This window comes from Anguilla anguilla, chromosome 4 (genome assembly GCF_013347855.1).
Source record: "Anguilla anguilla isolate fAngAng1 chromosome 4, fAngAng1.pri, whole genome shotgun sequence".
In the NCBI taxonomy this organism is placed as follows: Eukaryota; Metazoa; Chordata; class Actinopteri; order Anguilliformes; family Anguillidae; genus Anguilla; species Anguilla anguilla.
The window spans coordinates 20974711-20999329 of record NC_049204.1 but is presented as its reverse complement, the minus strand read 5'-3'; the positions used below and the strand labels follow the sequence as shown (position 1 = coordinate 20999329).

At 41.5% G+C, this 24619-nt stretch overlaps 1 protein-coding gene and 1 non-coding gene across 2 annotated transcripts in view; one reads left to right on the top strand and one right to left on the bottom strand.

Moving 5' to 3' along the window:
* Positions 1-24619, top strand: part of LOC118224950 (vesicular, overexpressed in cancer, prosurvival protein 1-like) — a 56838-nt gene that overhangs the window by 874 nt on the left and 31345 nt on the right. Inside the window, exon 2 of the mRNA XM_035412829.1 lies at positions 17074-17141. Coding sequence (XP_035268720.1) covers positions 17074-17141 — 68 coding nt within the window. The remainder of the gene's footprint in view (positions 1-17073; positions 17142-24619) is intronic.
* trnar-ccu lies at positions 5717-5789 on the bottom strand. The gene has a single exon. It is a non-coding gene; the product is annotated as a tRNA-Arg (tRNA).

Sequence of the window (24619 nt, the reverse complement as noted above, 5' to 3'; positions counted from 1 at the left end):
TGTATTACTGTGTGGTCCCTCAAATGATATTTAGCCTACACAGAAACTATGTAGCAAGCCACATAGAGAAGGACAGAAGCATACACGATGCAACTGAGTTTTACCTTTCATAACAATATATACCAATATATACCAAGACAACAAGCATGCACCTTTGCTAATATTTCAAGGAAGGTGGCACACTGCTCTGTTGAAACGGCACCTGTTATACTAGGCTACAAAACAACAGTAGCCTCCCCCGAATTTGGAAAGCGGCTAATGGCATCAATAACTTCTGTGAAAAGTTGAGGAAAGCCCTTCTTATTGCCCTTCTATGTGAAATTCGTGTTATATATATATACGTTTATTTATTTATTTTTTCGAGCTCATGGTAGAGTTATACTAAGTAGCCAACTTGATATTTCTTGATGTTATACAATCGTGTTATAGTCAGAAAATGTTAATATAAGACCATTTGTTCTCACCAAATCAATTAGGTAGTGTTGAGAGAGAGCGGACGCTTTCAGAAATCGTTTACCGCGAAACACATTTTATATAGCCTTGTGTACACAAAATTGCTCGTTCATGTTTCTTTGGCATTATTTCAAGTCTTACAACTATTTTGCAATAATTTTAGAAAAAATGTATTGAAGACTCAGTTTAATTCCTGCAATGTGAAAAATGTAAAGCACATATCAATTATTTGTCTTTGAATGGCAAATTAGAGTGAGTAACTTGCTGTCAGATGTAGGTAAGAAGGCTACAAGTGAGAAGACGGCTATGCTATAGTGAAATTCCAGCTTAATTTGAAACGGACAATGGAAGCTCTCTGTAGGATATTGCTCTTGACAAATATATAGATTTTCAAATATAAAAGGAAAGTTAAGCCTCAATAATTCTATAATAAAGCCTTCTTGTGCGTACTCGTGAGGGCCTGTTCAATGAATGATGAACAAAAGCTCTACAGAGCAAAACGCAGAGAATCGCTCTTGGAGCGTTATTTGTGATTAGCCTTGATCACATGTTGACAGCGTATGGACTCAGGCTTGAATGGCCGATTACCGCTTAAATTGAGTTCTTCAATAAAAAGAAAATCTGAACAGATTCTAGCTGTTGAAACGGGAATACATGACAATTGTTTCAGCATTGAAAACACTAATGTTGTGCCGCCCAGTCGTTCACATGGACGCACTATATTAAATGCCTATGGCAGGGAGTAGGTAGGCTACTTATCACTGACATAGTGGACAGTGTTGGATGTTTAAAATGTATATCACTTTGGAGGTATTCTAATGTGAGGTCATAAACAGATTTGGCCTTGCAGTAGTTTTCGCAAGTCAGATACAGCAGGCCTTCTATTTGCAGCTTATGGCTATTTTAACGTTTTTTTTTTTTTAAATTAACTGCTTGGAACCAAAGCAGTCCAGTCACCGAGGTGTCCTCTCTCCTCCACCACAGTGCTCAAATGCTACTACATTTACTTCATTCATGATGCTGTTTTTTTTTTTTTTTGGGGGGGGGGGGGCAGTTTCAATAAAACTCTGTTTAATTAAGAGACAGTTGCTTGCTGTAGAGTATCCTGCTTTTTTGCTGTGCTATAAGTAAGCACCGCTCCCAAAGTAGTTAACCATTCTGAATTATTGTAGCATTGAAAGATGAAGTGCTAGGGAGTCAGTGATTATATGTTTCAAGTGAAGAAGAGAAGTTTTAGTTTGGGAAATTGTGATATACAGATGGAGTCTTTGAGCTGTGTAAATGCACCATTAATCAAATCTGGCATCTAGCCAGTTAAAGCACAAATGGATAATTACCATTGTCTATCAAGTGTCGTCCCCCCCCCCCCCCCCCCCCCCCCCAGGCTTGCATTCTGTGTGCACATACAAATGAATGTGCACCCGCACACACAATAAATTCTCTCTCTCTCTCTCTCTCTCTCTCTCTCTCTCTCACACACACACACACACAAACACACACATACAAACACTCACATACCCACTCACTATATTATTATATATATATCATATATATAAACAGAGGAGTGTTACAGTGATGTTCTTAAACAATTCTCCCCTTCCGCTGCGTGCTTGGTCTCTGTACAGCGGCTCTGCATCGGTTTAGTGTCATTATTTCTGTTTAGCTAACTTCTTTTTACAGTAGTCCTGTGTTTCCACATAATATAGAAATGTGCCAGTGTTTCTCTATCTGGTTAAATATGTGCAGTTTTCATGAGCAATATCAGTCTTTTTTGGGCAGTAGGTTAGTAGTACATCTGATATTAAATCCTCCGGAGCAATCCACAGCTTATTATTTGAGTATCTGAACATAGAGAAAGTCTTACAGAAAGACAGAGACATAACATCAGATATGAATAGTAAAACAAAGGATTTGCAGGTGGAATGCATTATGAACTAATACACTCTTTGGTATGGGGTCTAACGTAGCGCCGCTGCCATTAAAGAGGTCTTGGGTCGTTTTCCCCAGTTCAAATGACCTTGTGGTTTGGAGGCACTTCCCAGTGAATTCCTTCCTGAAACTGTAAACACAGCACCCGCTGCGTTTCTGCTTTGCATTCAGAATCGGAGATTGAGAGGATGTAACTGGCAACCACCGTGGGTTTGCATCTGATCCAGGTGGTCTGACTGACAGCCAGCTGGCCTCGTGCCAGAAAAGGGGGATACGCCGTGAGAGTCGATCGGACGCGCTTAGCCAGATTGAGGGCATGCTCATTTCAATCAAAACAGACTTAAGTTGTGTCGCGTTCAGTCAAACAAACCTTGAGGCACTTTGAGACTGGAAAACCCAAGAAACAGGAAAAGGCGTGGTCTGAAAATTGCGGTGCAAATCACCAGATCAATAAACTCCACAGCAGGTATTTGGTGGTGGTCTGTGATGTGCTGAATGATGATTTCATACATATGGTACATGTGTAGCAGCTCAATCCTGGTTAGAACAGTCAGCCATGTTACCTTGGCCTCCTGAGGACCATACCAGACCACTTGCACACTGTGTACATGCAGTGGATGTTACTTAATTCTAGCTAAAGCTTTCATTAAGGCTTCTTGTGCCACAAGCATTCTTCTATATGTTGTGGCGACACGTAATGAAATGTAATTACTTCACTGAAGACAAGTGTCTTCCCTCATTTCTATGTAGCGTTAAGCCAAATTAAGCTTAAGTCAATGACATCTAGGCAGCAATTCCTAGAATTTTGATATATAAGTTAACAGCAGTTTCTTTATAACACTGCAAGGATTGGACACCCTCAAAATTCAGATTTTCTGCCATATTATCTTTGTAGGAATGAAGTGGGAACATGAGTCTGTAGATTCATCTACATAAAGATTATAGGTAAGAAATAGTTCAGAAATGTAGCAACACAATTGTAAGACTGCAATAGAAAAAATGTCATAACCAAATAATATGTACTTCATATTTCTGTAATAACTTGCGCCCGCAAATCAACTCACTTGATTGGTCCACATATATACCTGTGATTAACAAAATGGCTCACTGGAAGAAAATGAGACCTTTGTATCTTAGGTAACATTAAGTAATATTTGTCACTAAACACAAGTGGAGCTGACCTTGGCCTGGCAGTTTTGAATGCAACCAAATGAAAGCTAATTTTCATTGGCTTGAAACTCCTACCATATTCTCTCACCATATTCAGCCCACGCTGAGATAAGGAAGCATTTAATCTGAGGGATTTCATTGAATTCCATATGTGCCCTTAAACAGTCTATATCAGCCCATAGTCCTGTGGAATTCGATGGCATTTATATATATCTGACGCCATTTGTGTAAAAATTCTCAATGAAGTTACTTATGTTGGCAAAGATTTCCCGTTTCTCAGTAACTAAATATTCAAGCTTCAAAGCTATTAAGCTAATGCCCCAGGTTAATACTCTGTTAGTGCTCCTAAATGCCCCAAGATTACTTTTGCTGTACCATACTACTACTACGTAACTTTCTATGAGGCTGGAGGTTGTATATTAACCAATAGCAAGTATAGTTAGTTTGAAGTGTTAGTGTTCTAGCCTATCGTACAGAGTTGGTGTGTCCTCCACTGTACTTATACTGTACAATAACATGTAGTATATTAAGTCTATATGAAGTGAGAGCAGAATGGAATAAGAATGTTATATTATGAATATAGTCATGGCTAAGGGGTGCTGCTTGGTGGCTTGCTGGTAGCCCCCTAACTGTGCCGATATTAACTATGTAAGACGAGTTTGAGTTCCCTATAACTTTTATAAAACAGATGCATCAACAGATAGCCCAACAGAATCGCAGAAAAAATAAGACATGACCATTTCAAGTAGGGAACCTTAAACCTTAGAGGTGTATCCTTCCACAAGCCGAAGTTTAGTCGCTAGGCAACTGGAGTACTATTCCTTGGCTAGCATTCACATTTATACTGGTCTGTTGCAAGTAGATTGGCTGAAATCTGGGTTGCTTTTTAAAGTGGCCTATCAGCATGTCAGAAATGCATAAAACTGTGATTTTAACACGTGTTTGAAGATATTAACTTGAAGACAAGGGCTGAAAGGGCTATACAGTACGCAGAATGTGCAACTTTTTTTTGGCGGATCCCCTTGTAGCACCAGTAGAAATGTGGAGGTATGGCTGTTAGGCTACTTTGGGGTAGCTGCTCATTATACTAATGAGTGAGTGAGGATTTCTAGTGACGCTCATTTACTGGCAATTTTGTCCATAGCAGCTTTCTTACAGGCTAACGGGCATGTAGGAGCTGGCCCTTGATTTAGCTGTTTTGCCTGTCTGCATGTGACCAGAGCAAACACTGGGCAGCCATTGGTCTGCGCGCTCAACCGTTTAATAAGAATTTGGGATTTGAGGCTTAGGAAATGCTGCCTGTCCAAGTGTTACAATTTTACAATTAAAATTTAGCACATACTCAAGTCTAAAGACTCAGAAAACTATAATTATAATTTAAGTGGTGACCAGTTGTAGATGGTGGTAGGTTCTGCATGGAGTAGTACTTGTATGGACCAATGGTATCTTATAAAATTGGGGAGTTTATTACTATTACCGGTTAGCAGTACTCTGTGTGTAGTGGTGTATAGTGATGTAATTAAATATGCAGTAATAATCATTCACTCCTGTAACAACCTGTGCTATACTGTGGGGTGTGTGGGCGGACTACATTTTCAGATGATCTATGAGAGATGCTTGAATTAAAGATGAAATTCCTTCAAAGAACATGGCTATGATCTGCATGGTCTGGAAGCCTATTCAGGTTATGCAGGATGTTATGGGCAGAATTCATTCACAGTTTGGATCTAGTATTACATTTTCATTTGTGGCCAATATTATCTCCCATTATATCAATAGAGCGAGGGTCTGGCTAGGACATTGTCTGTCAAAACCTGGAACCTTTGACCCATGAATTTTTGCACATATATGGCACTGGACCCTCTTTTCACATAACCAGGTTCCAGAAGATACTTCCTCTTTAATGTCAATATTATTTCACTTTTATTTATATTTTTTAATCAATAACAAAAAAGGTCTTTGAAGTTTTGAAATTAGACACTTTGATGTGAAATAATATATAGCAGAGGATGGTTTCGATCCATCGACCTCTGGGTTATGGGCCCAGCACGCTTCTGCTGCGCCACTCTGCTGCGATGGGGCTGGTATTTTGTTCCACTCTGAAACTGATTTAGGGCTTTGTTAATGACATTCAGATCACCAACAAACAAACAATGAAGAGCTACACCCCAGATGGGACTCGAACCCACAATCCCTGGCTTAGGAGGCCAGTGCCTTATCCATTAGGCCACTGGGGCTCTGCACACTTGTGGTTCTGAGTCAGCAAGTCAGCCAGCTCCTCAGAAAGAGACAGTCGCTGTTCATGGCTGGCCCTCTGGGTCCAGCAATAATGGATACTAATATGAGGAGGAGTGTGAAAACTCTTAAGAATCCCCTCATTTTTATTTGTATCTGTAGTATAATTAAATGTGCATGATCTGCTGTTCCCCAAAGTGTAGATCATTTCTGTCTAGACATGTCTAGATGACTTCAGATGCTCCTGGAGCTGTGTTGAGAGACAACCAGAAGGCATCTTCTTTTTGCCTGAACTCCCAAATTGTACTAATGAGAAAGTAATTGTTCTAAAGTGCAGGAGGTTCAGTACACTGTAAAGAAGACAGTAATGTTAGCTATTCAGGGTCACAATCCTACCAAATTGCCCACACTTGTATACTCCATAATGAATGCACATTTAGAATAGCTTACACTTTTCTGTGGGATATCAATTTGTGTAATGACCATGAAGCAATGTTTGCTGCATGATGCTCATATGTAAAATGAGATCCTGTTGGTTGTCTGGCATCCTGCAGCACACTGATCTGGCAGTGTAGGTAGGGCTGTCCCTCTTAAGATTACATGTTTTCAGCTCCACAGCTGAAATCGCAAATTGGCTCCCGGAAAATCATGACATAACGTAATGATGAGGCCTTTCAGCCCAACAATGCTTGCCATTTCCCTAACTAAATTGTACCTAGTGCTCTGATTACCTACAGACTAGATTGTATTTAACACCGTTTCAAGCCTGGTCTTGAAAACCCCAGAGTTTCTGCCTCTACTACATGACCTTGCAGACTGTTCCACACAGTGACTTCTCTCTGCATGAGAAAAGGCTTTGTAATGTCTGTGCGGAATTTACCTTTTGCTAATTTACATTTATGTTCCCTTGTTCAACTAACAGAACTCAACCTGAAGAATCTCTTGTAGTTCACTTTGTTATCCCCTTTATGAATTTAAAAGCCTCAATCAAATCACCCCTAAGTCTCCTTTTACTAAGCTTGAAGAGGTTAAACATTTTATTTTATTTCCTCATAGCTTTTATCTTTCATACCAGGACTCAATTTGGTTGCTCTTCTTTGAACCTTTTCCAGAACCTTTATATCTTTCTTGCAGTACAGTTCCCAGAATTGCACACATTACTCCAAGTGACTAACAAATGTATTGTATAAGATAAGTATGACTTCCTTGGATCTATACTCAATGTTTCCAAACAATAATCGGCGTTGAATCTGCTATCCGACCAGCCAATAATGCATAGCACCTAAGAGTGCCATTCAGAAACACATGCATGTGCACACCATGTGCACACACCCTTGCTTGCTTAACTGTACATATTCCCACATGCACGTGTAGGCACACACAAATACACACATTCACACACTCGCACTTGCTTTATAAAAAACATAAGAATTCACATGCCTTATTTGCACATATGCAAATTGTCTTCCAGAGTCACACTACCTTATTATTTGAGGGATTATTTGCCTGGTAAAGTGGTCCACTTTTATTAGGAACACTGGCAGTCGAAGCCAATGGCATATCCTCGCTGTTTGCACTTGTGTAAACAGGGATTATGCTCCACGTTCAGTGCCTTGTCTTTGAGCTGAGAGCAAGGTGTTTTAAGGCAAAGGCGGCATACTGGGCTGGACACACTGATCTTCCAAGAATTCCCTTTGAGGGATTAGTGCTCCCTCCCACTCTCGGAGACACTGTGGACAGCCGCTGTGAAATGGTCCTCACAGATTTGTTTGCGTCTGTTAATAGAATCGACATCCCTGTGGTTTGAAATATTGATTTCTCAGCTCATGGTGGGATGCTGTTACAAAAACAAAGACTGTGTGGTTAATTCATTTTCTGCATGGTATCTGGTGTGAGAACAAATGTTATATCTAACACTTCAGTTATAAGAGCCCTCTTCAGTTACAGCATATATTGGTCTGAATTTATTTGCTGTCTGTAGTTTCTCCAACATGCATAGTTAGGACGTCATAGGAATGTTACGGGGTAGGATAATTGCAGTGGTTTTGTGCCACTTAGTGTGAAATAACACTTTTATTGTAACTCTGCTCCAAACATATATATATATATATATATATATATATATATATATATATAGACATTTCACTTATCATATACGTCTGATGTCGCTTGGAATTAATTCTGGTGTATTTTTAAGGCAAACCAGGGCCTGAAATATGTACACAAGCCATCATTAATCTTGTTTGTGTCTCTGTTATTTTTGATCTCCTGACCCTGATTGTTTCAGGCAGCAGATTCATTTTTAGTGGGAGGGAAGATCTGCAGTGTTTCCAGAAGTGGTTTGAACATTGATCCTTATCACAGTTTTGCCCAGCGGTCATTCTACTGGTCACACCCATTGGTCCCAGCGCCCAGACTCTGCCCATTCATGGTTATGGACATCCTTCATTGGCTCCATATCTCAGACCCCACCCATTAGTCTTCGCTATGATTGTGCCCAAAAGACCTCACTAGCATTAACCGACTTGCTGTGTGGTTCAGATGAATAGGATGCAAATGATCTCTTTTCAGCTCAACACATCATGTAACATTGATACTGAAATGAATTCTGAGTAAATCATCAACTCGAGGGTAATAATTACCATACTGATGTGATAGTCGCCAAGGTTTATACCTGATCCAGTAATTATAGCTGTACCTGTTGAGAAATACTGTTACTCTGTATCCTCTGGGGACTTGGCAAGAATGTTTAAGTATTTGCATTTTTTGACATAATACAAGTGTCTTGGATGAAAAAACATGTTGCAGTGGAAATATTTTTAAAATATTGTTCATTTTATTTTTATTGAACGTCCCTTGTAGTATAGGTTTCAGCATGGTCGAATATATATATTCAGAATGACTCATTTAGATGCGGACATTTGTGTATCCGAACAGACTACATTGTTAGCCCAACTGCAAAATTCCAACAGACGGCATCAAGAACCAAGCAAGGCGGAGTGCAAAGCAGCCTCTTTTGCACCCCGAAATAGCACGCCACCCGCAAGATAGGTGAAAGGAGAAATGGCAGGGCTGCTGGGTACCTGTGAAGGCACTTTTCCAGTGTTGTTTGAAAGATTCAACACTTAAGACTCAGGCCTGAATTGCAATTTCAACTCTATATTTTCTCAATATAGAAAGTGTAATACTCTTTCGTTTGTCTTAGTGCCGTCTGATGGTGATCTCAAATTGGTATAGGATAAATACAAAAGGAAAATGAAGGATCTTATTAGCATATTTCCTGTCCTTTAGGCTATTTGCCATTTCCCTTCCACTGTGCACAGGAGGATGGGAGAGAAAAATACAGAAACAGATGTGCGCCTTCCTGGCAGGGTTTAGCCTGAGACAGCGTTCCCCAATCTGCCTGAAAAAGAGAAGAATGTCTCTTCTATTTCCAGATTCATTTCCTTCTAAGTAATGAAGTGACTGGATTGCCATGCGCAAAATACTTTCTACTGAAAAGTGACTAAAAGTAAGGAGGGTAACCAATCTATATTTATGCGTCTTTTTGACACTGAAGTCCAGAAATATCTCCTGTGTAGGCAGTGTGATTTTTAATTTCCTGAGGCGGATGTAGTGGAATATAATGGTCTGTAATGGAACCTCTCACTAGGTTCACTGGCATTCTCCACTGAACGATTCCAAATGTTTTTGAAGGGGTTTTAATGTATTCATTATTCCAGGTATCACACATTCTTTCTCAGCAGTCTGTTTCAAATGCACCTGGTTGTAACAGCCCTCAAGTCCTCATTAGTTAGGAAAATAGGTGATGCGAATACGACAAATTTAAATACTTGACTGAAATTACACAAGCACAGATGTTGGCTAGACCAATAATACCTCAAATGTAATGAATTTTAACAGAATAAATTGCTTTATTATTAAGCAGTGAGTCTAGCAAGTTATTCAGTCCATGCATAGATGGCTGTGATTAGGCTACTTTTTGAGCATGACATTTTCACTCTTTTTTTTTTTTTTACAAAGTCAGCCACATGTCAAATGCACAGACAGCCTGTCTGGTGCATGTATGTTCCATTATCATGTTGGGCTCCGAGTATCAAAAGTGATCTCAGCTTGTTGGCCAATACCTGACATTATCATGCCTCTCCTCTTGTATTTGAGCTGCAGGAACTATCGGAACAAAGACAAATTAAAGAAATTTAAATGAATCAGTGCCGGCTGACTTTACGTCTCACGTTCAAATAAATGCACTGAATAATTTTAAGTACGGTTGATTTCACACTACTGGCAGATATTGTGGTGGGTCAGTGTTAAGTCACACTGGAGTGTCAGCAATTGTGGTTGAATGAACAAGTACAAGGTTTGGTCAACAGGTAACTAACACACACAAAGGTTTTTCTTCCCCTGACCCACTTCAGTGTAAAGCTCAGATGTACTTTAGCTTGCTCGTGCTACGGTACTGAACCATTGAATATGCTATTATGCAGCAGTGTCAGGTTCCAGCCTTGCCAGCACCCCGTGGAGTTGGCATATTTATTGTGAAGCCAGCGCTCACGTACTGTTTATTTAAAACTTATTTATTTAAAAAAAAACCTATTATCATTTCCATTGCAATGCTAATCATAGCAGTGGTGAGAAACTGAATTATCCACGAAGGGAATGATAAGAGATCCAGTCCCAGGGCTTTCATAACACCAGCAATCATAAATTCTGCACCATTACCCCATCCTTCTCTGTGCTGAAGCTATAGCTTTGTAATCTTTCCCCGGTAACTAACTTGAAACGAGCCATGTTTACTATATAAGTATCTTGTATGCTCTGTTGTATGTCTTAGGATGACTGTGCTAAAGATGCAGTGCTAAGATCAGTTAATCAAATGTAGATTGTGGATAACGATGTAATGTGACTGTCTATGTGGGCCTGAATGAAGACCCACCGCACTGTTTAGCATAAATGATGAAGAAGTGTTTGGTTTTCCATTTAAACTTCTCATCTCTCAATCATCTCAGCTGGTTTGGACATTCATTCTGTACCTTCTGGGCAGGTGGGGATAGGTGTTGCCTCTTTGCTTTTGCGTTTTGGCCATATATTATATCGAATTTAATACTGCCCATATTTAAATTTAAATTAATTATGATATTTCTTAATTCAGACAGCCACATTGCTATGATCTATTAGCAGCGATTATTCTAGATATACTTGGCTTTTGTACCATTAAAACCATGCTGTGTGTGTTATATTATTAGAATTCCATAATTTCATTTATCCTGACAGTGATGGATTCAGATCTGTGTCCGTGGGTAACGGAGTGGGGAGAGAATGGGGCTGCTTTTCTGCAGGCCGGCTCGCCGCTTTTCTCGCGTGTTCGTCAGCGCCCGGCGGCGTTGCTCTGGGAGCGTTTCTGCAGATGAAAGGTTTTTTTTGGCGGTCCCCAGGATTTGGCCCCCGCGCCAGCCCTGCTTGTGCCACTGCCGGCCATTGTTCATTCTTCCGAAGGCCTCGCGGACACAAGCGGCTCATTGTGGGCCCCCCTCCATGAGCCTGGCTTCAGCGGTGACGTCCTGCTCGCGTCTTCGGCCTGCGTTCGGGGGGACAAACGCGCGGCATTGTGTCCGCAGCGGGCGTGCATTGTGGGAAAACCCCGCCGTGCAGGCATGGCCAGGCCCGTGAGAGAAAGGCTGTTCTGGTCTCTGGCTGAAGAGTTTTCTATACCCTTTCTCCAGAGTGCCATATGTACCCTTACTTTGCTTTGTACCTACACTCTGACACTACAGCCCTGCTATACCTTTACCTACACTCTCACCATTCAGTGTTACCTAAACCCACACCTGCCAGGTGTATACTTGAATATGAAAGTGTACTTCAGTACTGCTTTTTGAAATGTGAATGTTGCTTGACAAAGTAATGCATTGAAAGAGAAATCAGTTTACTTACAATTAGGTACACCAATTTTCTCAACAGTTTTCTCACTTGCAAGTCAGTCATCCCTCAGTGAGAGGTTGATGGAGCCTTCTTGTCAGTCAATCATTACATTGCCCCTCCCCAGTAATCTAAATCAATTACCGATATTTCAGCATAGATGATGATTGACAGCAATGTTCAGATGTTACCACGTTGTCACATTCTGCGTTCAGTGCGTAGAACAGAATGCTGCAGACATTTTTAGAGTGTTAATGTGTGGTAACAGATTTTTTTCAAGGCAATAGGAAGTATACATAAAAATTCAAATCCATTAACCATACAAAAATTGTTAAAGACTGATCATAACAATGAAATAGTTTGCGGCAGTGTATGCCTATAAAAACTAAAACACAGATTAACTGAAATTAAATAAAAATGCATGTATTAAACTTGATTGACTTGTGATTAAATTTGATCACGGTCTGTTTTAACAGTCATGCCATTCTTTGGCAGTGCTTTGCATGAACCTTTTTTCTGCATGAAAAGAGTTGTTTGGAACAGAGAAGTATCGTTTTTCTTGTATCACAATATTTGGAAGGATTTCTCACCTCGGTTCAAGAATTCAGTACAGAGTCTTGTTCATGTGCCAATCATTTATTTATCAAATAGTTTGGAAGTGCAGTACTAATCAGGTCCAGTGGTAATGTTGTCTAGTTTTAGGGTCAGGCCTGACCCTTGCTCATTCACACTCCTTAAAAAGGCTATGTAGTGCAACCTGCTGATACACAGTGCTGGAAAGAATAATTTTTTAATTGGCTGTAATTGATTTTCCTTGCAGAACCAATAAAATGTGCAAACCATTATTGTCTGTGCCATCTGTTGGCTCATCTGTGACCATCCTTTCTTTATGTGAGATGCCTGTGGCACATCCTTCTGTGAAAGTTGTTTTTGGGGAATATCCCTGCCATTTGTTACAAGCCTATTTACACATGCACATAATTCAGGACTGTCAGCTTTTTCAAGTGTAATGTTCACACTGATGAGGCATTCGTCAAATGTCCGATGACATGTCGACTGCTCAATTCTTTTTCTTTTTTTTAAACTGAGGATTCCCTCAGTGAAAAACAGACATTGGATTTCCCTTCTTTCTTTATTTCAGACCACAATTGATATTTTTGTTTGTAAATGCCAGTCTTGTGTTGTGGTTTTGTGCCTGTATGGCTTCATTGTCATAAATTGATTCCACCAGTGTGTGTGTACCCGAAGGGTAGGCCTACTGTTGCATCCGATCACTCTTAAGACCTTTTGTGTTTGACAATTTAGTCCATGTCACATACTTTCCTCTCACCCAGTATAGCCCATTACTTTAACTAATTGCATTTATGATGTCACAATTGATCACTAATTAGTCATGTGACTGTGGCAATCTAATGCCAACAGTGACCCCATTTTTAATAAAGTGAACCACTTTCTTATGGAACTCTTTTCTACCTGCCTCCTCCACCAGCACAGCCTAATTTCTGCCTACAGTCATTGTGAAGGCTGTTCCATTGTAATACTCATCCCTCAAACTCTGAAATAAACCCTGTAATCCATATAAATCAATTTTTATCAAGAAAGTTTCCTTTTGGTGAAGTTATGCAGATTTCCTGGAATCTAGGACTAGAGCAGCGGGGCTGTTTGCTTGAAGAAGCTGTGCCAGGCCGCTCCCTCAGTCAGGTGGAAATGAGGCTCGATGCTCCATTACACACCGCTGATGGTCTCCTCAGCTTGTGGTTGCACGCGGAGTCATGCAGCCTGACCTTCAGCAACGTTGAACTCATGTAAATCAGCCCATGGCTGCAGACGTATGTAAATGTGGGACAGCTGCGGTGTTGTCTCTGCAGCGTGCGGGTGGAGTGTGGTTACGTATATGCAAAACCGTTAAGGCTGGATCAAATTCTCTGAGCTGAAATAACGAGGCGCTTTGCATGAATTCAGGCCTCGGTGAAAAGCTGCTCGAGTGGCAATTCCCAAAACCTGATGTGCAGGTTTCCATTTGCTTATGAAGTACACTTTTTCTCCCATTGCTTTCTGGGCTATGTATTAGTCTGAAGGAGGCTCGGGGAAATTGTAATGTAGCAATCTTCTGGTGACTTTCTTATGCCCAGTGATTGACAGGTGCAATGTTCCCAAGAAATTCACTTTTTAAAAGCATAGCCTAGTCTCAGGGATTCACCCATATCATAGTTTCCAGCCCAAGCATTCTTTCAATGTCTGGATCATCAAGTGCAGCTCATTAGCTTGATATGTAATGGTGGTGATATGAACAGGTCATTATGTCACTGGAGTTAGAAAATAATGAGAAAGAAACCTATGGCAGCGACAGGAGCTTTTTACTGTAGAAAGTCACAGTTTCTACTGTTCAAGTTGTGAAACCCTGGTAGTTAAATGGCTTTTATGAGGTCGTATCAAGCAAAAAAATGAAATCACATGTGCAGCACAAAAATGTATGTGAGCATAAAAATGGAAAAATAACAGCAAAGCAATCTGGGTGAAATTAAATGCATTCACTACATGGAGTGCTGATAATGACTTAGTTACTATAATGTTTGGTGCTGGTGCATTATGGGAAGGTGAGACTATCAGAGATAACTTTTTCTGGTGTTCTGTGCTGTTGGTGTGGTTGTTTATTCAAGCCATTTCTTACCTAGGAACTTTATGTTTCAGTATAACTGTAACATGTCCTTCATTTGATAGAGATGTGTATCCTGGATGTATCAGTTTAACATGTTATTGTAATGTTGTTTCTCTTTATATCAGAAAATACCGATTGTAAGATATATTTTGACAGAAGTATTTTCAATGTATGTATTGTACATGTTGGAAGGAAATCGTACAAAAACACTTTTGGGGGAGTTTGAGCACATAATTTGATGACATTTTCTATTATTTTGAGACAAGAATTTGCATTTTAAAAACTGGTCAGTACATGTTTTAGGAGGAGCTGAGTCATTTGTTTTGACAAATTTTTTTCTTTTACTGTTTTGAGATGAGTATTAAAGGTCCGGGAAACTGAAATTTGTTAATCCTTTGCTGATGTTGTTTTAATATTTTTTTTGCATTCACAAACAGCTGAGGGATTTTCAGTGGGCGGGGTTGTCTGGGTGTTAGTTATGTAACAAAAACCTTTAGTTCTTTTCTACATGTAATGTGTAAATTACCCTATTGCCATTTTGTTGCACTGTGAAAACACGCAAAAAAATCAATCAAATTTATTAAAGGCAATCTAGGCCCTGCTACAATGGAAGGGACTTTGTGGCAGTTGCATTAGCTGCAAGATGCATTCATTTCTCAAATGGCATGGCGCCCAGTGCACTGATGGTCATCTTGAATGAATCTCAATGCGGTAGGACACACGTTGGCGCAAGACAATGAAATTAGATCAACAATAGGATTTATAGCATAGGCTTGCAAATTATTATGCAATTAGCCAATAAGATTGCCTTTGCTAAATGAAAAGCTGAGAGCCTTGTAGCCTATGTGCCACACGGGGCACAATCAACAGACAAATGGTGGGTGTTGGCCGCCTAACTGAAAGCTGGCTTTTATCACTGTGATTGAATTCCTGCTCCATGCAGTACATGAAAATGTCACGTTTAATTTAATTTATTCATGTATTCCTATCGATATCATGGCCAGGGAATGTCACCAACAGCAGTAAGTCCTCCCGTGAGTGAATCTTCTGTTGACAGGACTGCATCTGTGTGTAAATGTACGTTGATTTTATTGATGGTGGCTTTTTTTTATATCTCAAGCTCTGTAGTGGACTTAGAAGGCTCCCTTGGTAAGACTGTGTTGCGTGCACAGCTGTGTTAGAAGCGTAGTGTATCTGTAATTTCATGTCCCACATGGAGTCTGCAGACATCTTTATCCTACATAAGAACATGACAGCCCCCTCGGTGTGGACCAAAAAGGATATTCAGTCATGGTTATGTTGGCGGATTTTCGTATCGCATTCTTCATAGTGGGGGCTTAACGTGGCGCTCCTTCAAAACAAGAGAAAAGATAGCGAAAGCGTGGAGACGGCCGTAGAAACCCCGAGCTCCGTGAAATTTGGCTAAATTAGACCTACTCCAAATTGGTCGTGGTTGTCAAATATTTTCTTTGCGGTTTTCTCTAATGTGCAGTTCGTCTGTCGGAATTCGCGACTTTCATGCGCCCTGCCACGGTGAGGACTGCTTAGTGTTTTTTTTTTTTTTTTTTTGAGATTGAGAGCTGCAGTATTGCTCAGCTGTGTGTGACAGCTGATTGTACACACTCCTCCTGGCAGTAGTAAGCTGGAAAAGACGAAGTAGAAATATGACCAAGCTGTGAAAACTAAAATAAATACTGCGTTTTGAGTCTTAAACGAAAAACGCTGTGTTTGCAGTTATGAGTTATGGTGTGGCACCTGTATATATACTATGTGTACATTTTTATTTGTGCTTTATTGAACAGAGTAAGATAGATTCTACAGTTCAATGCAAAAGTATTGGGACAGTGGCACTATTTTTGTTGTTTTAGCACTGTACTCCAGCAAATTGGGTTTGAAATAAAACAATGTGAGGTTAAAGTGCAGACTGTCAGCTTTAATGTGAGGGTATTTACATACGTATTGGGTGATCCATGTAGGAAGTGCAGTATTTCTTATATAGATCCAATGTGCAGAGTACAGAGCCAATAGTACCAATAATAGTGTTACTGGCTGAATATTTAATTGCCTTTAACTGTAGCCTATATACTGTATATACATTGGTTTTTAACATAGCAGCTCCAGCACCAGGCACAAATCGCCTGTTTGTTATGTCCACCAAGCAAGTAGTGTTAGTGGGCCATCAGTTTGATGGCTGGGTTCCCTTTTAAGGAAGTTTGCTTTGTTGTTATCTTATCTACACAGGAGGTCTTGGATGGCCATTAAAAGCCTCTCCTATTACACTGACTTCAGGCACTTGAAAAGATTCTTGCACATACATCCAGGGGATGAGACATGTCGGCAGATGGTTTGCTACTCAGAAAGATATTGGCATCCTGTCAAAACAGCCCTGTGTTCACGCGATTACAGCCCTCCAAGCACTTGCACCACTGGTGACAGGTTGTATGGTGGAAGAGGATGAGCAGTGCAGGCCAGCTGTCTAGGCTCTGTGATGAGTGTGAACCATTATATATGTGTTTGGCGTGTTCGCCTTTGTGTGTGTGTGTGCATGTGTGTTGTTGTGTGTATGCGTGTGTGTACGCACATTTTTTTGTGTCCAGGGGATTCCACTACAGTGAACGCCTTACCATTGTGTACAGCTGGTCAAAATTTCTCTCTCTCTCTCTCTCTCTCTCTCTCACTCCCTCTCTTTCTCTTTCTCTTTCTCTCAGATTTTGCAGTGCACAGAAGCCAAGAAGTACTGCTGGTATTTCGAGGGTGGCTACCCCATCTATTTTATGTAAGTGAATCTTGATTTGCATACATATAAAAGCTGTATATGTGGGCACTTTTTGTTTACCCAATAACATTTCATTCTTAGAAGGCTGCCAGTATTTCCTTCTCTTTGGATAAAAATAATCAGGTGGAATTTCAAATCCCCTCAGTCCCCAGAACCAGCATTTGATTGACATGTTTTTATGTTCTATGGATCTTTCCACAAACCCCCCCCTCCCCCCACCAAAACCTTTTCCTACCTGTCCTGCTCATTCTCTGTGGGCCAGGGGGTGTCAAACTGAAGTCCTGGTGGGCTGCAAGTGTCTGCTGGTATTTGTGGCCATATTTGAATCAGCAGCTAGTTAAAGCATTGAGAAAAGGGAGTTCTCAGTCTTATCCAGAAAGGGCCTGTGTGTGTGCAGGCTTTGGGTCCAACCAAGCAGTGACACAACTGATTCTACTAATCAAGGTCCTTAGCAGATTGTAGTGGTTGATCAGTAGAATCAGGTGTGTACCTGTTTGGTTGGAACCAAATCCTGTACTCACTATGGCCTTTTCAGGCTAAGATTGAGGACCGCTGCTTTAACCAACTACTTAAATGAATCACTGGTGCTGAAACAAGTCAGCATACAATATGGCCCTCCAGGACTGGAATCCAACTCCCATACTGTAGACTGATGATCTCACCAGCAATAACCACGGACGTGATCCCTTAGGTTAAAATAGCAATATGTTCCCTTTTTCTTGTGGCTATGGTGTCTGATTTTGTCTGTGAAACAAAAGCGTGCATCAGAAAGGGGAGATCACTGAGGCAATGAGTGAATATTAGCGTCTGACTCTGCTCTGCTCTCTTTGTAATGCAGAGCTGGCCCTCATTCAAAGCATGCCTCTGATAGAATCCAGGAGGGAAGCAAGGTCAGGGCTATGAGAGAAGAGTGGAGCTGCCAGCTCACTGTCCACAGGGACCTCTTGGGGGAGGCCTCTTCAGTGCTGGAGAATATTATCCTCGGAAATACGCTATGCATTATTCATACAGTAGGACGTGTTTAGCTGAATGATGCAGAATGATTCAGATGTGGAGTGGAAGGCGGGGAGCTTTCACCATTTTTGAGGGAGATCGTGTAAAGTCTCTACCTCACATTATCTTATTAATGTTGCAGCCCCTGGACCAGTGCTGAGGCCTGCCTAGCTGACAGCAAACTTAAGAACTTTCAAAGGGGTTTAGGAAATTGGAGCCCCATGGGTTGGTCAATAGTTCATTGGAAAATAAAAAATTATACATAGGTTTGTACTTTCCTGGGGTCAAATGAGTACAGGATTTGCATGTGTGCCGTAGATCCAATTATCATGCTACATGCTAAAATGTAACACAGGCAGAATTATTATCTGCAGCAATATGAAACGAAAAAAATCTTCCTAGCATTATTTGCTGTCGCTCAGGAACATTGTGTGTACTATTGAAGCAAAAGGATGAACCTGTGCTGCAAATGAAAACGTACCTGTTAAGCATTTTGTGAATGGTGGGAGGGTAGGTGGTTGGCTGTGCAGAATGCGCTTGCTTCCTTTCCGTCGCTCATCATTGGTGCAATTAGCCGTTTTTCTTAAATGACTGCCTACCGAAAGAAGAGACTGATGCTCAGCTCAGTGGCAAAACGCTCTGGCCACTGCTTACCATCTCCAACATCATAAGAACGCCTCTAGCATTCTCAGGCTTCGGGAGCTCATTCATTTTAAATGGAGTGTGACAATGCAGTCGCCTAAGGGAGGGGAAGTATAGCTTTCTCCAGTCTTTGAAAGCGTGTCTGATTTTTTTTTGAAAGCACAGTTTGTTGAATTGAGCTAAGCAGCAAATGTGTATTCTTCAGCCGAAATGTATTCATTGCGGTTTGATTCGTACTGAGCTAATGGCTCCATGTCTTGTTCAGGCTGGACTCCTCTTGCTCTTCCTGTCTTGCTGAACCCCCCCCTTTTCACCTGTTGTCTAACGCACCTCCTCGGAGCTGTGACCCTGGGTCACGTCCACTGACAGCACTGCGGAGCCACGTCACAAAACACCTGCGTACCTTTTAACTGCCAATGCAGGCCAACGGCCGTCAGGTGGATTACCCAGCCAGGAAAGCTAACCTGGTGCTGTAATGTGCCCCAAGTCCAAATCAAAATCCGGGCCATACCAGTGCTGGCTGTTTCCTACAGCCCCATGGAGCAGGATAAATTTGCCTGTAGCGACAGCCGGGGAGGAGGGAATCAGTTGTACACTAGCGCCTACTAGCGCCTGAGGCAGCTGGGCTGGAAGTGTACTCACAATACAATGGCTGCAAAGCTTCCAGTATCTAGTGGACTGTAGAGTGGAAAAAGAAGTGGTGGCTGACTAAATGTGCTTCAGAGGTGTAAGGTGGTGTGAGGAGATGGTCTTATCGGCCAATATGAACTCAGAGAAAAGAAAACTCAAACAAGCAATCTGAAAGAAAATTGGCTGAATTTGCCAGTGGTGTGCTTGTTCATCGGTGGGGTGTATTTTGTGTGAATAGTGGCTTTAATAACTGAGCGCTAGCTGTGCTAGCTCAGCTCTCCATCACAACCACACACCTAAACTCACACTCATTCACACTCATCTCTCACTCTAACTCTCTCACACATACACACGCCCAAACACACACTCTTTCTCTGTCTTTCTATCTCTCTCTCTCTCACACCCACACAGACACAAATACAAACAGCTGTTGAGTGCTGTTAGACGTGTGTCTGATTCTCATAAGAAAATGTAGCTCTGCTCCCCTGGCATAAATTGTCTCTCTCTGTGATTGGACTTAGTCCTGGAGATTGAGTAATAGATTTTGTACTTTCTCCCCGCCAAGCCCAGAAACAGCCTACCATCCCTCTCTTTCTTTTCTTCATATATAAAAGCTAGGAAAGTAAGCGAATGTAATGGACCCTTATAGAAGCGGGTTGGGGTTTTGTGTGAATTTTTGTGATGATTCAGCACCATCTCTATGGAAATTCTTTCCATAGAGATGATTAAGAGATGATTTCCCTGATTATGAAGGTCCTCTGAAATGTTACACTGGCACATAAATCACTTCATTGCTCGTCCCCTCCATTTTAATCTGCCAGCTCCCTGCTGCCTTGCAAGGGACCACATTACGAATCTACTCCCATGCACTCAGCAGTTTGGGGTCGGGGCATTGTCATTGCACCCGCTGCACTTCAGGTACACATCCTTCACCTCAAGTTTTAGTCAGCTTTTAGAAGCTCAGAACCTTATAAGTTTCCTGTTATTGTAATTATTATTGTAGAATTGTGCTACATTATTACTCCTGTATTATGGAAGGGAATTGTTTTTTCTTTTTTCAAGTGGCATTGGGATATTAATATCTTCCAAGTGGCTACAGAAACGTTTGCAATGAAAAAAAAAGACTTTCAATTTCATGGCTGGTGCAGCTATCGAATGGGGGAATTCCCCTAATCTTTCAGTCAGCCAGATCCCTGGGTCGGGATCCACCTGAAGTCTCTTCCTGTTTCCTGGAGGAAGTTTTTTCTTGCCACTGTCACCCTTTGCTTGCTCATGGGGGCCAGGGCCCAAAATGTCTGCGCAGTGCTTTGAGATGACTCCATTGTGAAAAGCACTATGCAAATAAAACTGAATTGAACTGAATTGGTAGGGGGAAGAGCATGGAGTGAAACATATACAATAGCCAAAATGGATCCGTATGCGAAATAAGTTGCCGTGAATAACAGTATCTCCTGGGCTAATATGCCCGGTAATGCAGTAAAATTCTGCTACTCGCATGAGTTCTGTGGGAGAGATCTCATTCCGGAGTCCTGCTGTACTGCTGAGATAAGCAGCAAAGATCTGGAAACAAGCCAGCTGGAGTACCCAAGTGTAAGTTGGCAGTAATGGTGTGGCCTTTACTGGTCTCCAAAATGACCTCACTTTAATTGCTCCCTTCAGTTGACATGAACTGAGGGTGGGGCGGGTGGCACAATTGACCTTCAGTCTCGAGGGGGCGGAGGTTCTCCTCGGTGGTCATTTTAGTGCATTTGCCTCTGACTCATTCATTGTATCGGAGGGCTGGTATTGTCATGGGAGGGTCCCGGCGCTGTGCGGGCTCTGGTCCATTAACTCCCCAGCCGCGTAAATCACGTGACCCCAGTCATGGTGGTGGGTGCTGGGGTTGGTGCTCAGGTGCGATAGCTCCTGTAATTTGCCTTTGTCCGCTTCCCCCCCCCCCCCCCGCCCAGACTTCTCATCCTTCCCTATTGAGAACCGCTTGCCTGGACGAATGTGCTGTAGAAATCACCATACAGTAGAGGGGGGGCGTTTGGCCTGGGTACAGTTTGATGTATTGCGCCTGAGCGTGAGGACGAGGGGAAGTGATGAATCGGGGGGAAGAACCGGGAGACAAATGAGTCAGAGTCGCAAATGAGATACCAGTCAGTGGATTCTCTCCTCCCCCTGTACGGTTCCACTTGTCAGGCACGTTTAGCGTCGGATACGACGCATACAAGCAGAGGTCTCCGGGCCACCAGTCCACTCCCAATTAAGTGTGGAAAAACAAACTAGCGGGGATACAAAGACAGTGAGCTCACAGGGTACTACACTGCGCAGTTCTGTTTGTGCGATTGTGGACCTACACTAATCAATTCCATTCGCGCTCACTCAAGTTCTGGGCACAGAAACTTTTGGAGTGCAGTGCCTTCGAGACTTGGCTCATTCCGACTAGCATCTAGCTTTTATGCTGTGCCGCACCAGCAGTTTCTCAGCTGGGGTCATTGTGGGAGCACAGTATGAGTGCTAATAAAGCTTTTCACATTTCCAAGCCTGATTTCTGAACTGGGTTCAGAGGCCTTGTATTGCCAGGGGTGACACAATGAGAGAACACCATGAATAATAAGAAATGTTATTTCCCCCAGATACCAAATAGAATATTGATACCTTTTTTTCTGAGCAATTGTAGTTTTGTGAAGCGTGTCAACACGAACGCAGATTCCCCCTGACAGTGATGCCCTAATTCCCCATTGTTTGCTGTGCTCCCGCCCTGAAAATTGGTTGGGGCTATAATTGTTGCAGATTTACAGAGCCTAAACCGGATCAAATATTATAACATTTGCATGAAAAATATGTGTGTATTGTCATAGTGAGTCACGTAAACAGAGAGAATGAATTCAGTCCTCTTCCAAGAAGTTTGAAAAATAAGAATCACATTAAGACAAGCGGAATGGTCACCTCCTGATCACGCATATAAAAATCCAATATATGATGTTTCACTACCTAGAGTAAAGCATGGCAGTGTGATTAAAAATTTCAATGAGAACCGTTTGTTTAAAGGTTGTAATCAATGGCCAATTATCTACAATTTATTCCACAATGGAACAGAACGTCTGGAACATAACCACCGTGTGCTTTTCCTTCCTGCTTTTGTCTACCTGGAGACTTGTAACTGAAAAATGTCATGGTCCTCACAATCGAAGCCTTCAAAAAGGGTGTCACAAACAAACATTAACAACTCAAAAAGCCTGTTGGAAACACCAGGTAGTCTGAGCATTACCACAGGTTTCGTTAGTGATTGTTTTTCCGGTCACGTTGCCATTTCTGAGAGAATTAAAATGATTAAAGTGTCATTTATAATGTGCTTCTACAGAGAAGAGGGCAATAAGTAATTTGGGGTCAGGGAATTGTTTTTCTTCGGCTGGTGTGCGCAAACAAACAGGACAATTTTCCTGTCAAGGTTTTGCATGCCTCTGTAGACAAGCAGTGTGTGGCTGCTTATTAGTCATGAGAAGAGTTCTTAATCAAAGACTCTGCCGTGTTGTACAGACATAGTGACATTTTAACTGCAGGGGGCACGGTAACCAACTGTGATTCAGGGCACACGGGCGATAGTAAATTAAATCACCAATCCAGTGTGTGGACACCACTGGCAAGCTAGCACTTTAGGGCCAGCATGTGTGTAGCACGAAATGGTGGCGACATTGCGTATATAAAACGTCTTTCCATGAATTTATAATGCCAGGGTGAGTCTTTGTGAGACCACTTCTGATACGTACAAAGGCACATCAAAGACTTGTTGAATATTCTGGGCTCCACATCATTAGTAATTTATCAATGTTTCCATAAGTATTCTTTAGTGACAGACAGACATGGTCTATAGAGAGATTTTGTAGGAGATTTAAGAAAGCTTCTTTGTTAAGAAGACATCCATACAGATGTCTGTTATTACATATTTGAGTATGTATATACAAACAACTATAAATTACGTGATACTCATAATTATCTCATTATGCAGGTGTTCACAGTAGTCTGCATTGTTGTATGTATCAACATATACTATGAGTGAACTATCAAAGCTGAATGTAGTTTATGCTTTCCTATGCACCATCCACCTGAAAGACCATGTGAAGTCGCTGCGGGGTCGGCTGGTTCTAGGAAGGGCTTTCATATGCAGCGGCCATGCAAGTTTTTCTTCCGCACGTTAACGTGCTGAAGTCCTAACAGTCTGACAAACGCGCGTGAAGCAGAGGCTGCTCTTTCAGACAGCAAAAGGTCGCTATTAAGCCTGGCACGGCTGCCGTACACAGTGCAGTGTTCCAGGTCAGAACAGCACCCGCACAAACTTTGCCTGGCTGTGTGTTGCTGTGTAGCATGTTAGAGTGTAATTCAGTCTGTACTTTAAAGCGGTTTAAAATTAAAGGCAGTGGTCAGATTGAAGCTTTTACATTTCACTGGAGGACTGGTGTCATTATTACGTCAGTCAAAATATCTTTAAAGAGGGATATAAAAGCAGACAGGCATTAATGAATAAGCTTGTCATTAGTGAAATATAAATCATGTTTTAATAACCAAGTTGTGTGCAGTTTGTGTTGAGTTAATAGTAATGAATCGTCCTGAAAAACTGCAATGTATAAACTAATCCACACAGGCTTCACAGAGGCTATCATTTTCAACTCCTCAATATTGTCCTTAATTGTCCTCAGTGTAGAATCTAATTGTTTTAATTTTTATTGTCCCTTATGTTCATTCCAATTGGTGAATCATAACTTTATGCGAGAAGCAGAAACAAAAAAAATTGTGCTTCTGTGAAATGTGAAACACAAATCACCCTGCAAATAGACTGAATCGGTGCCTCAGACAAGAAATATTCTCTTCAAAATTCTGCCTTATCAAGCACGAGCAAAAACATTTTGTGGCCTGAAGCACCCATTGGAAAACCAATTTTGACACAAGCGTTGGTTCTGTGCCATGCTGTAATGCGCTTAGTTTTGCTCGACTGGACTTCATTACTTTTATCTCTGCCTGTGGACGGGGGGAGGCTGTGGTGGACGAGAGTCTTGGCATTTGGTCACACAGCAGTCATATCGTGTTGCTGTTCGACAAAAATTGACAAAAGAATTTTTGTATTTCTACATCTTTTCATTTGGTAAGAATCTGGTTGACAGAGAAACAACCTGCTTTATACAGGTGCTCAAATAACGTTTTCTCAAACTGAAGACATTTGCATGTGTGAA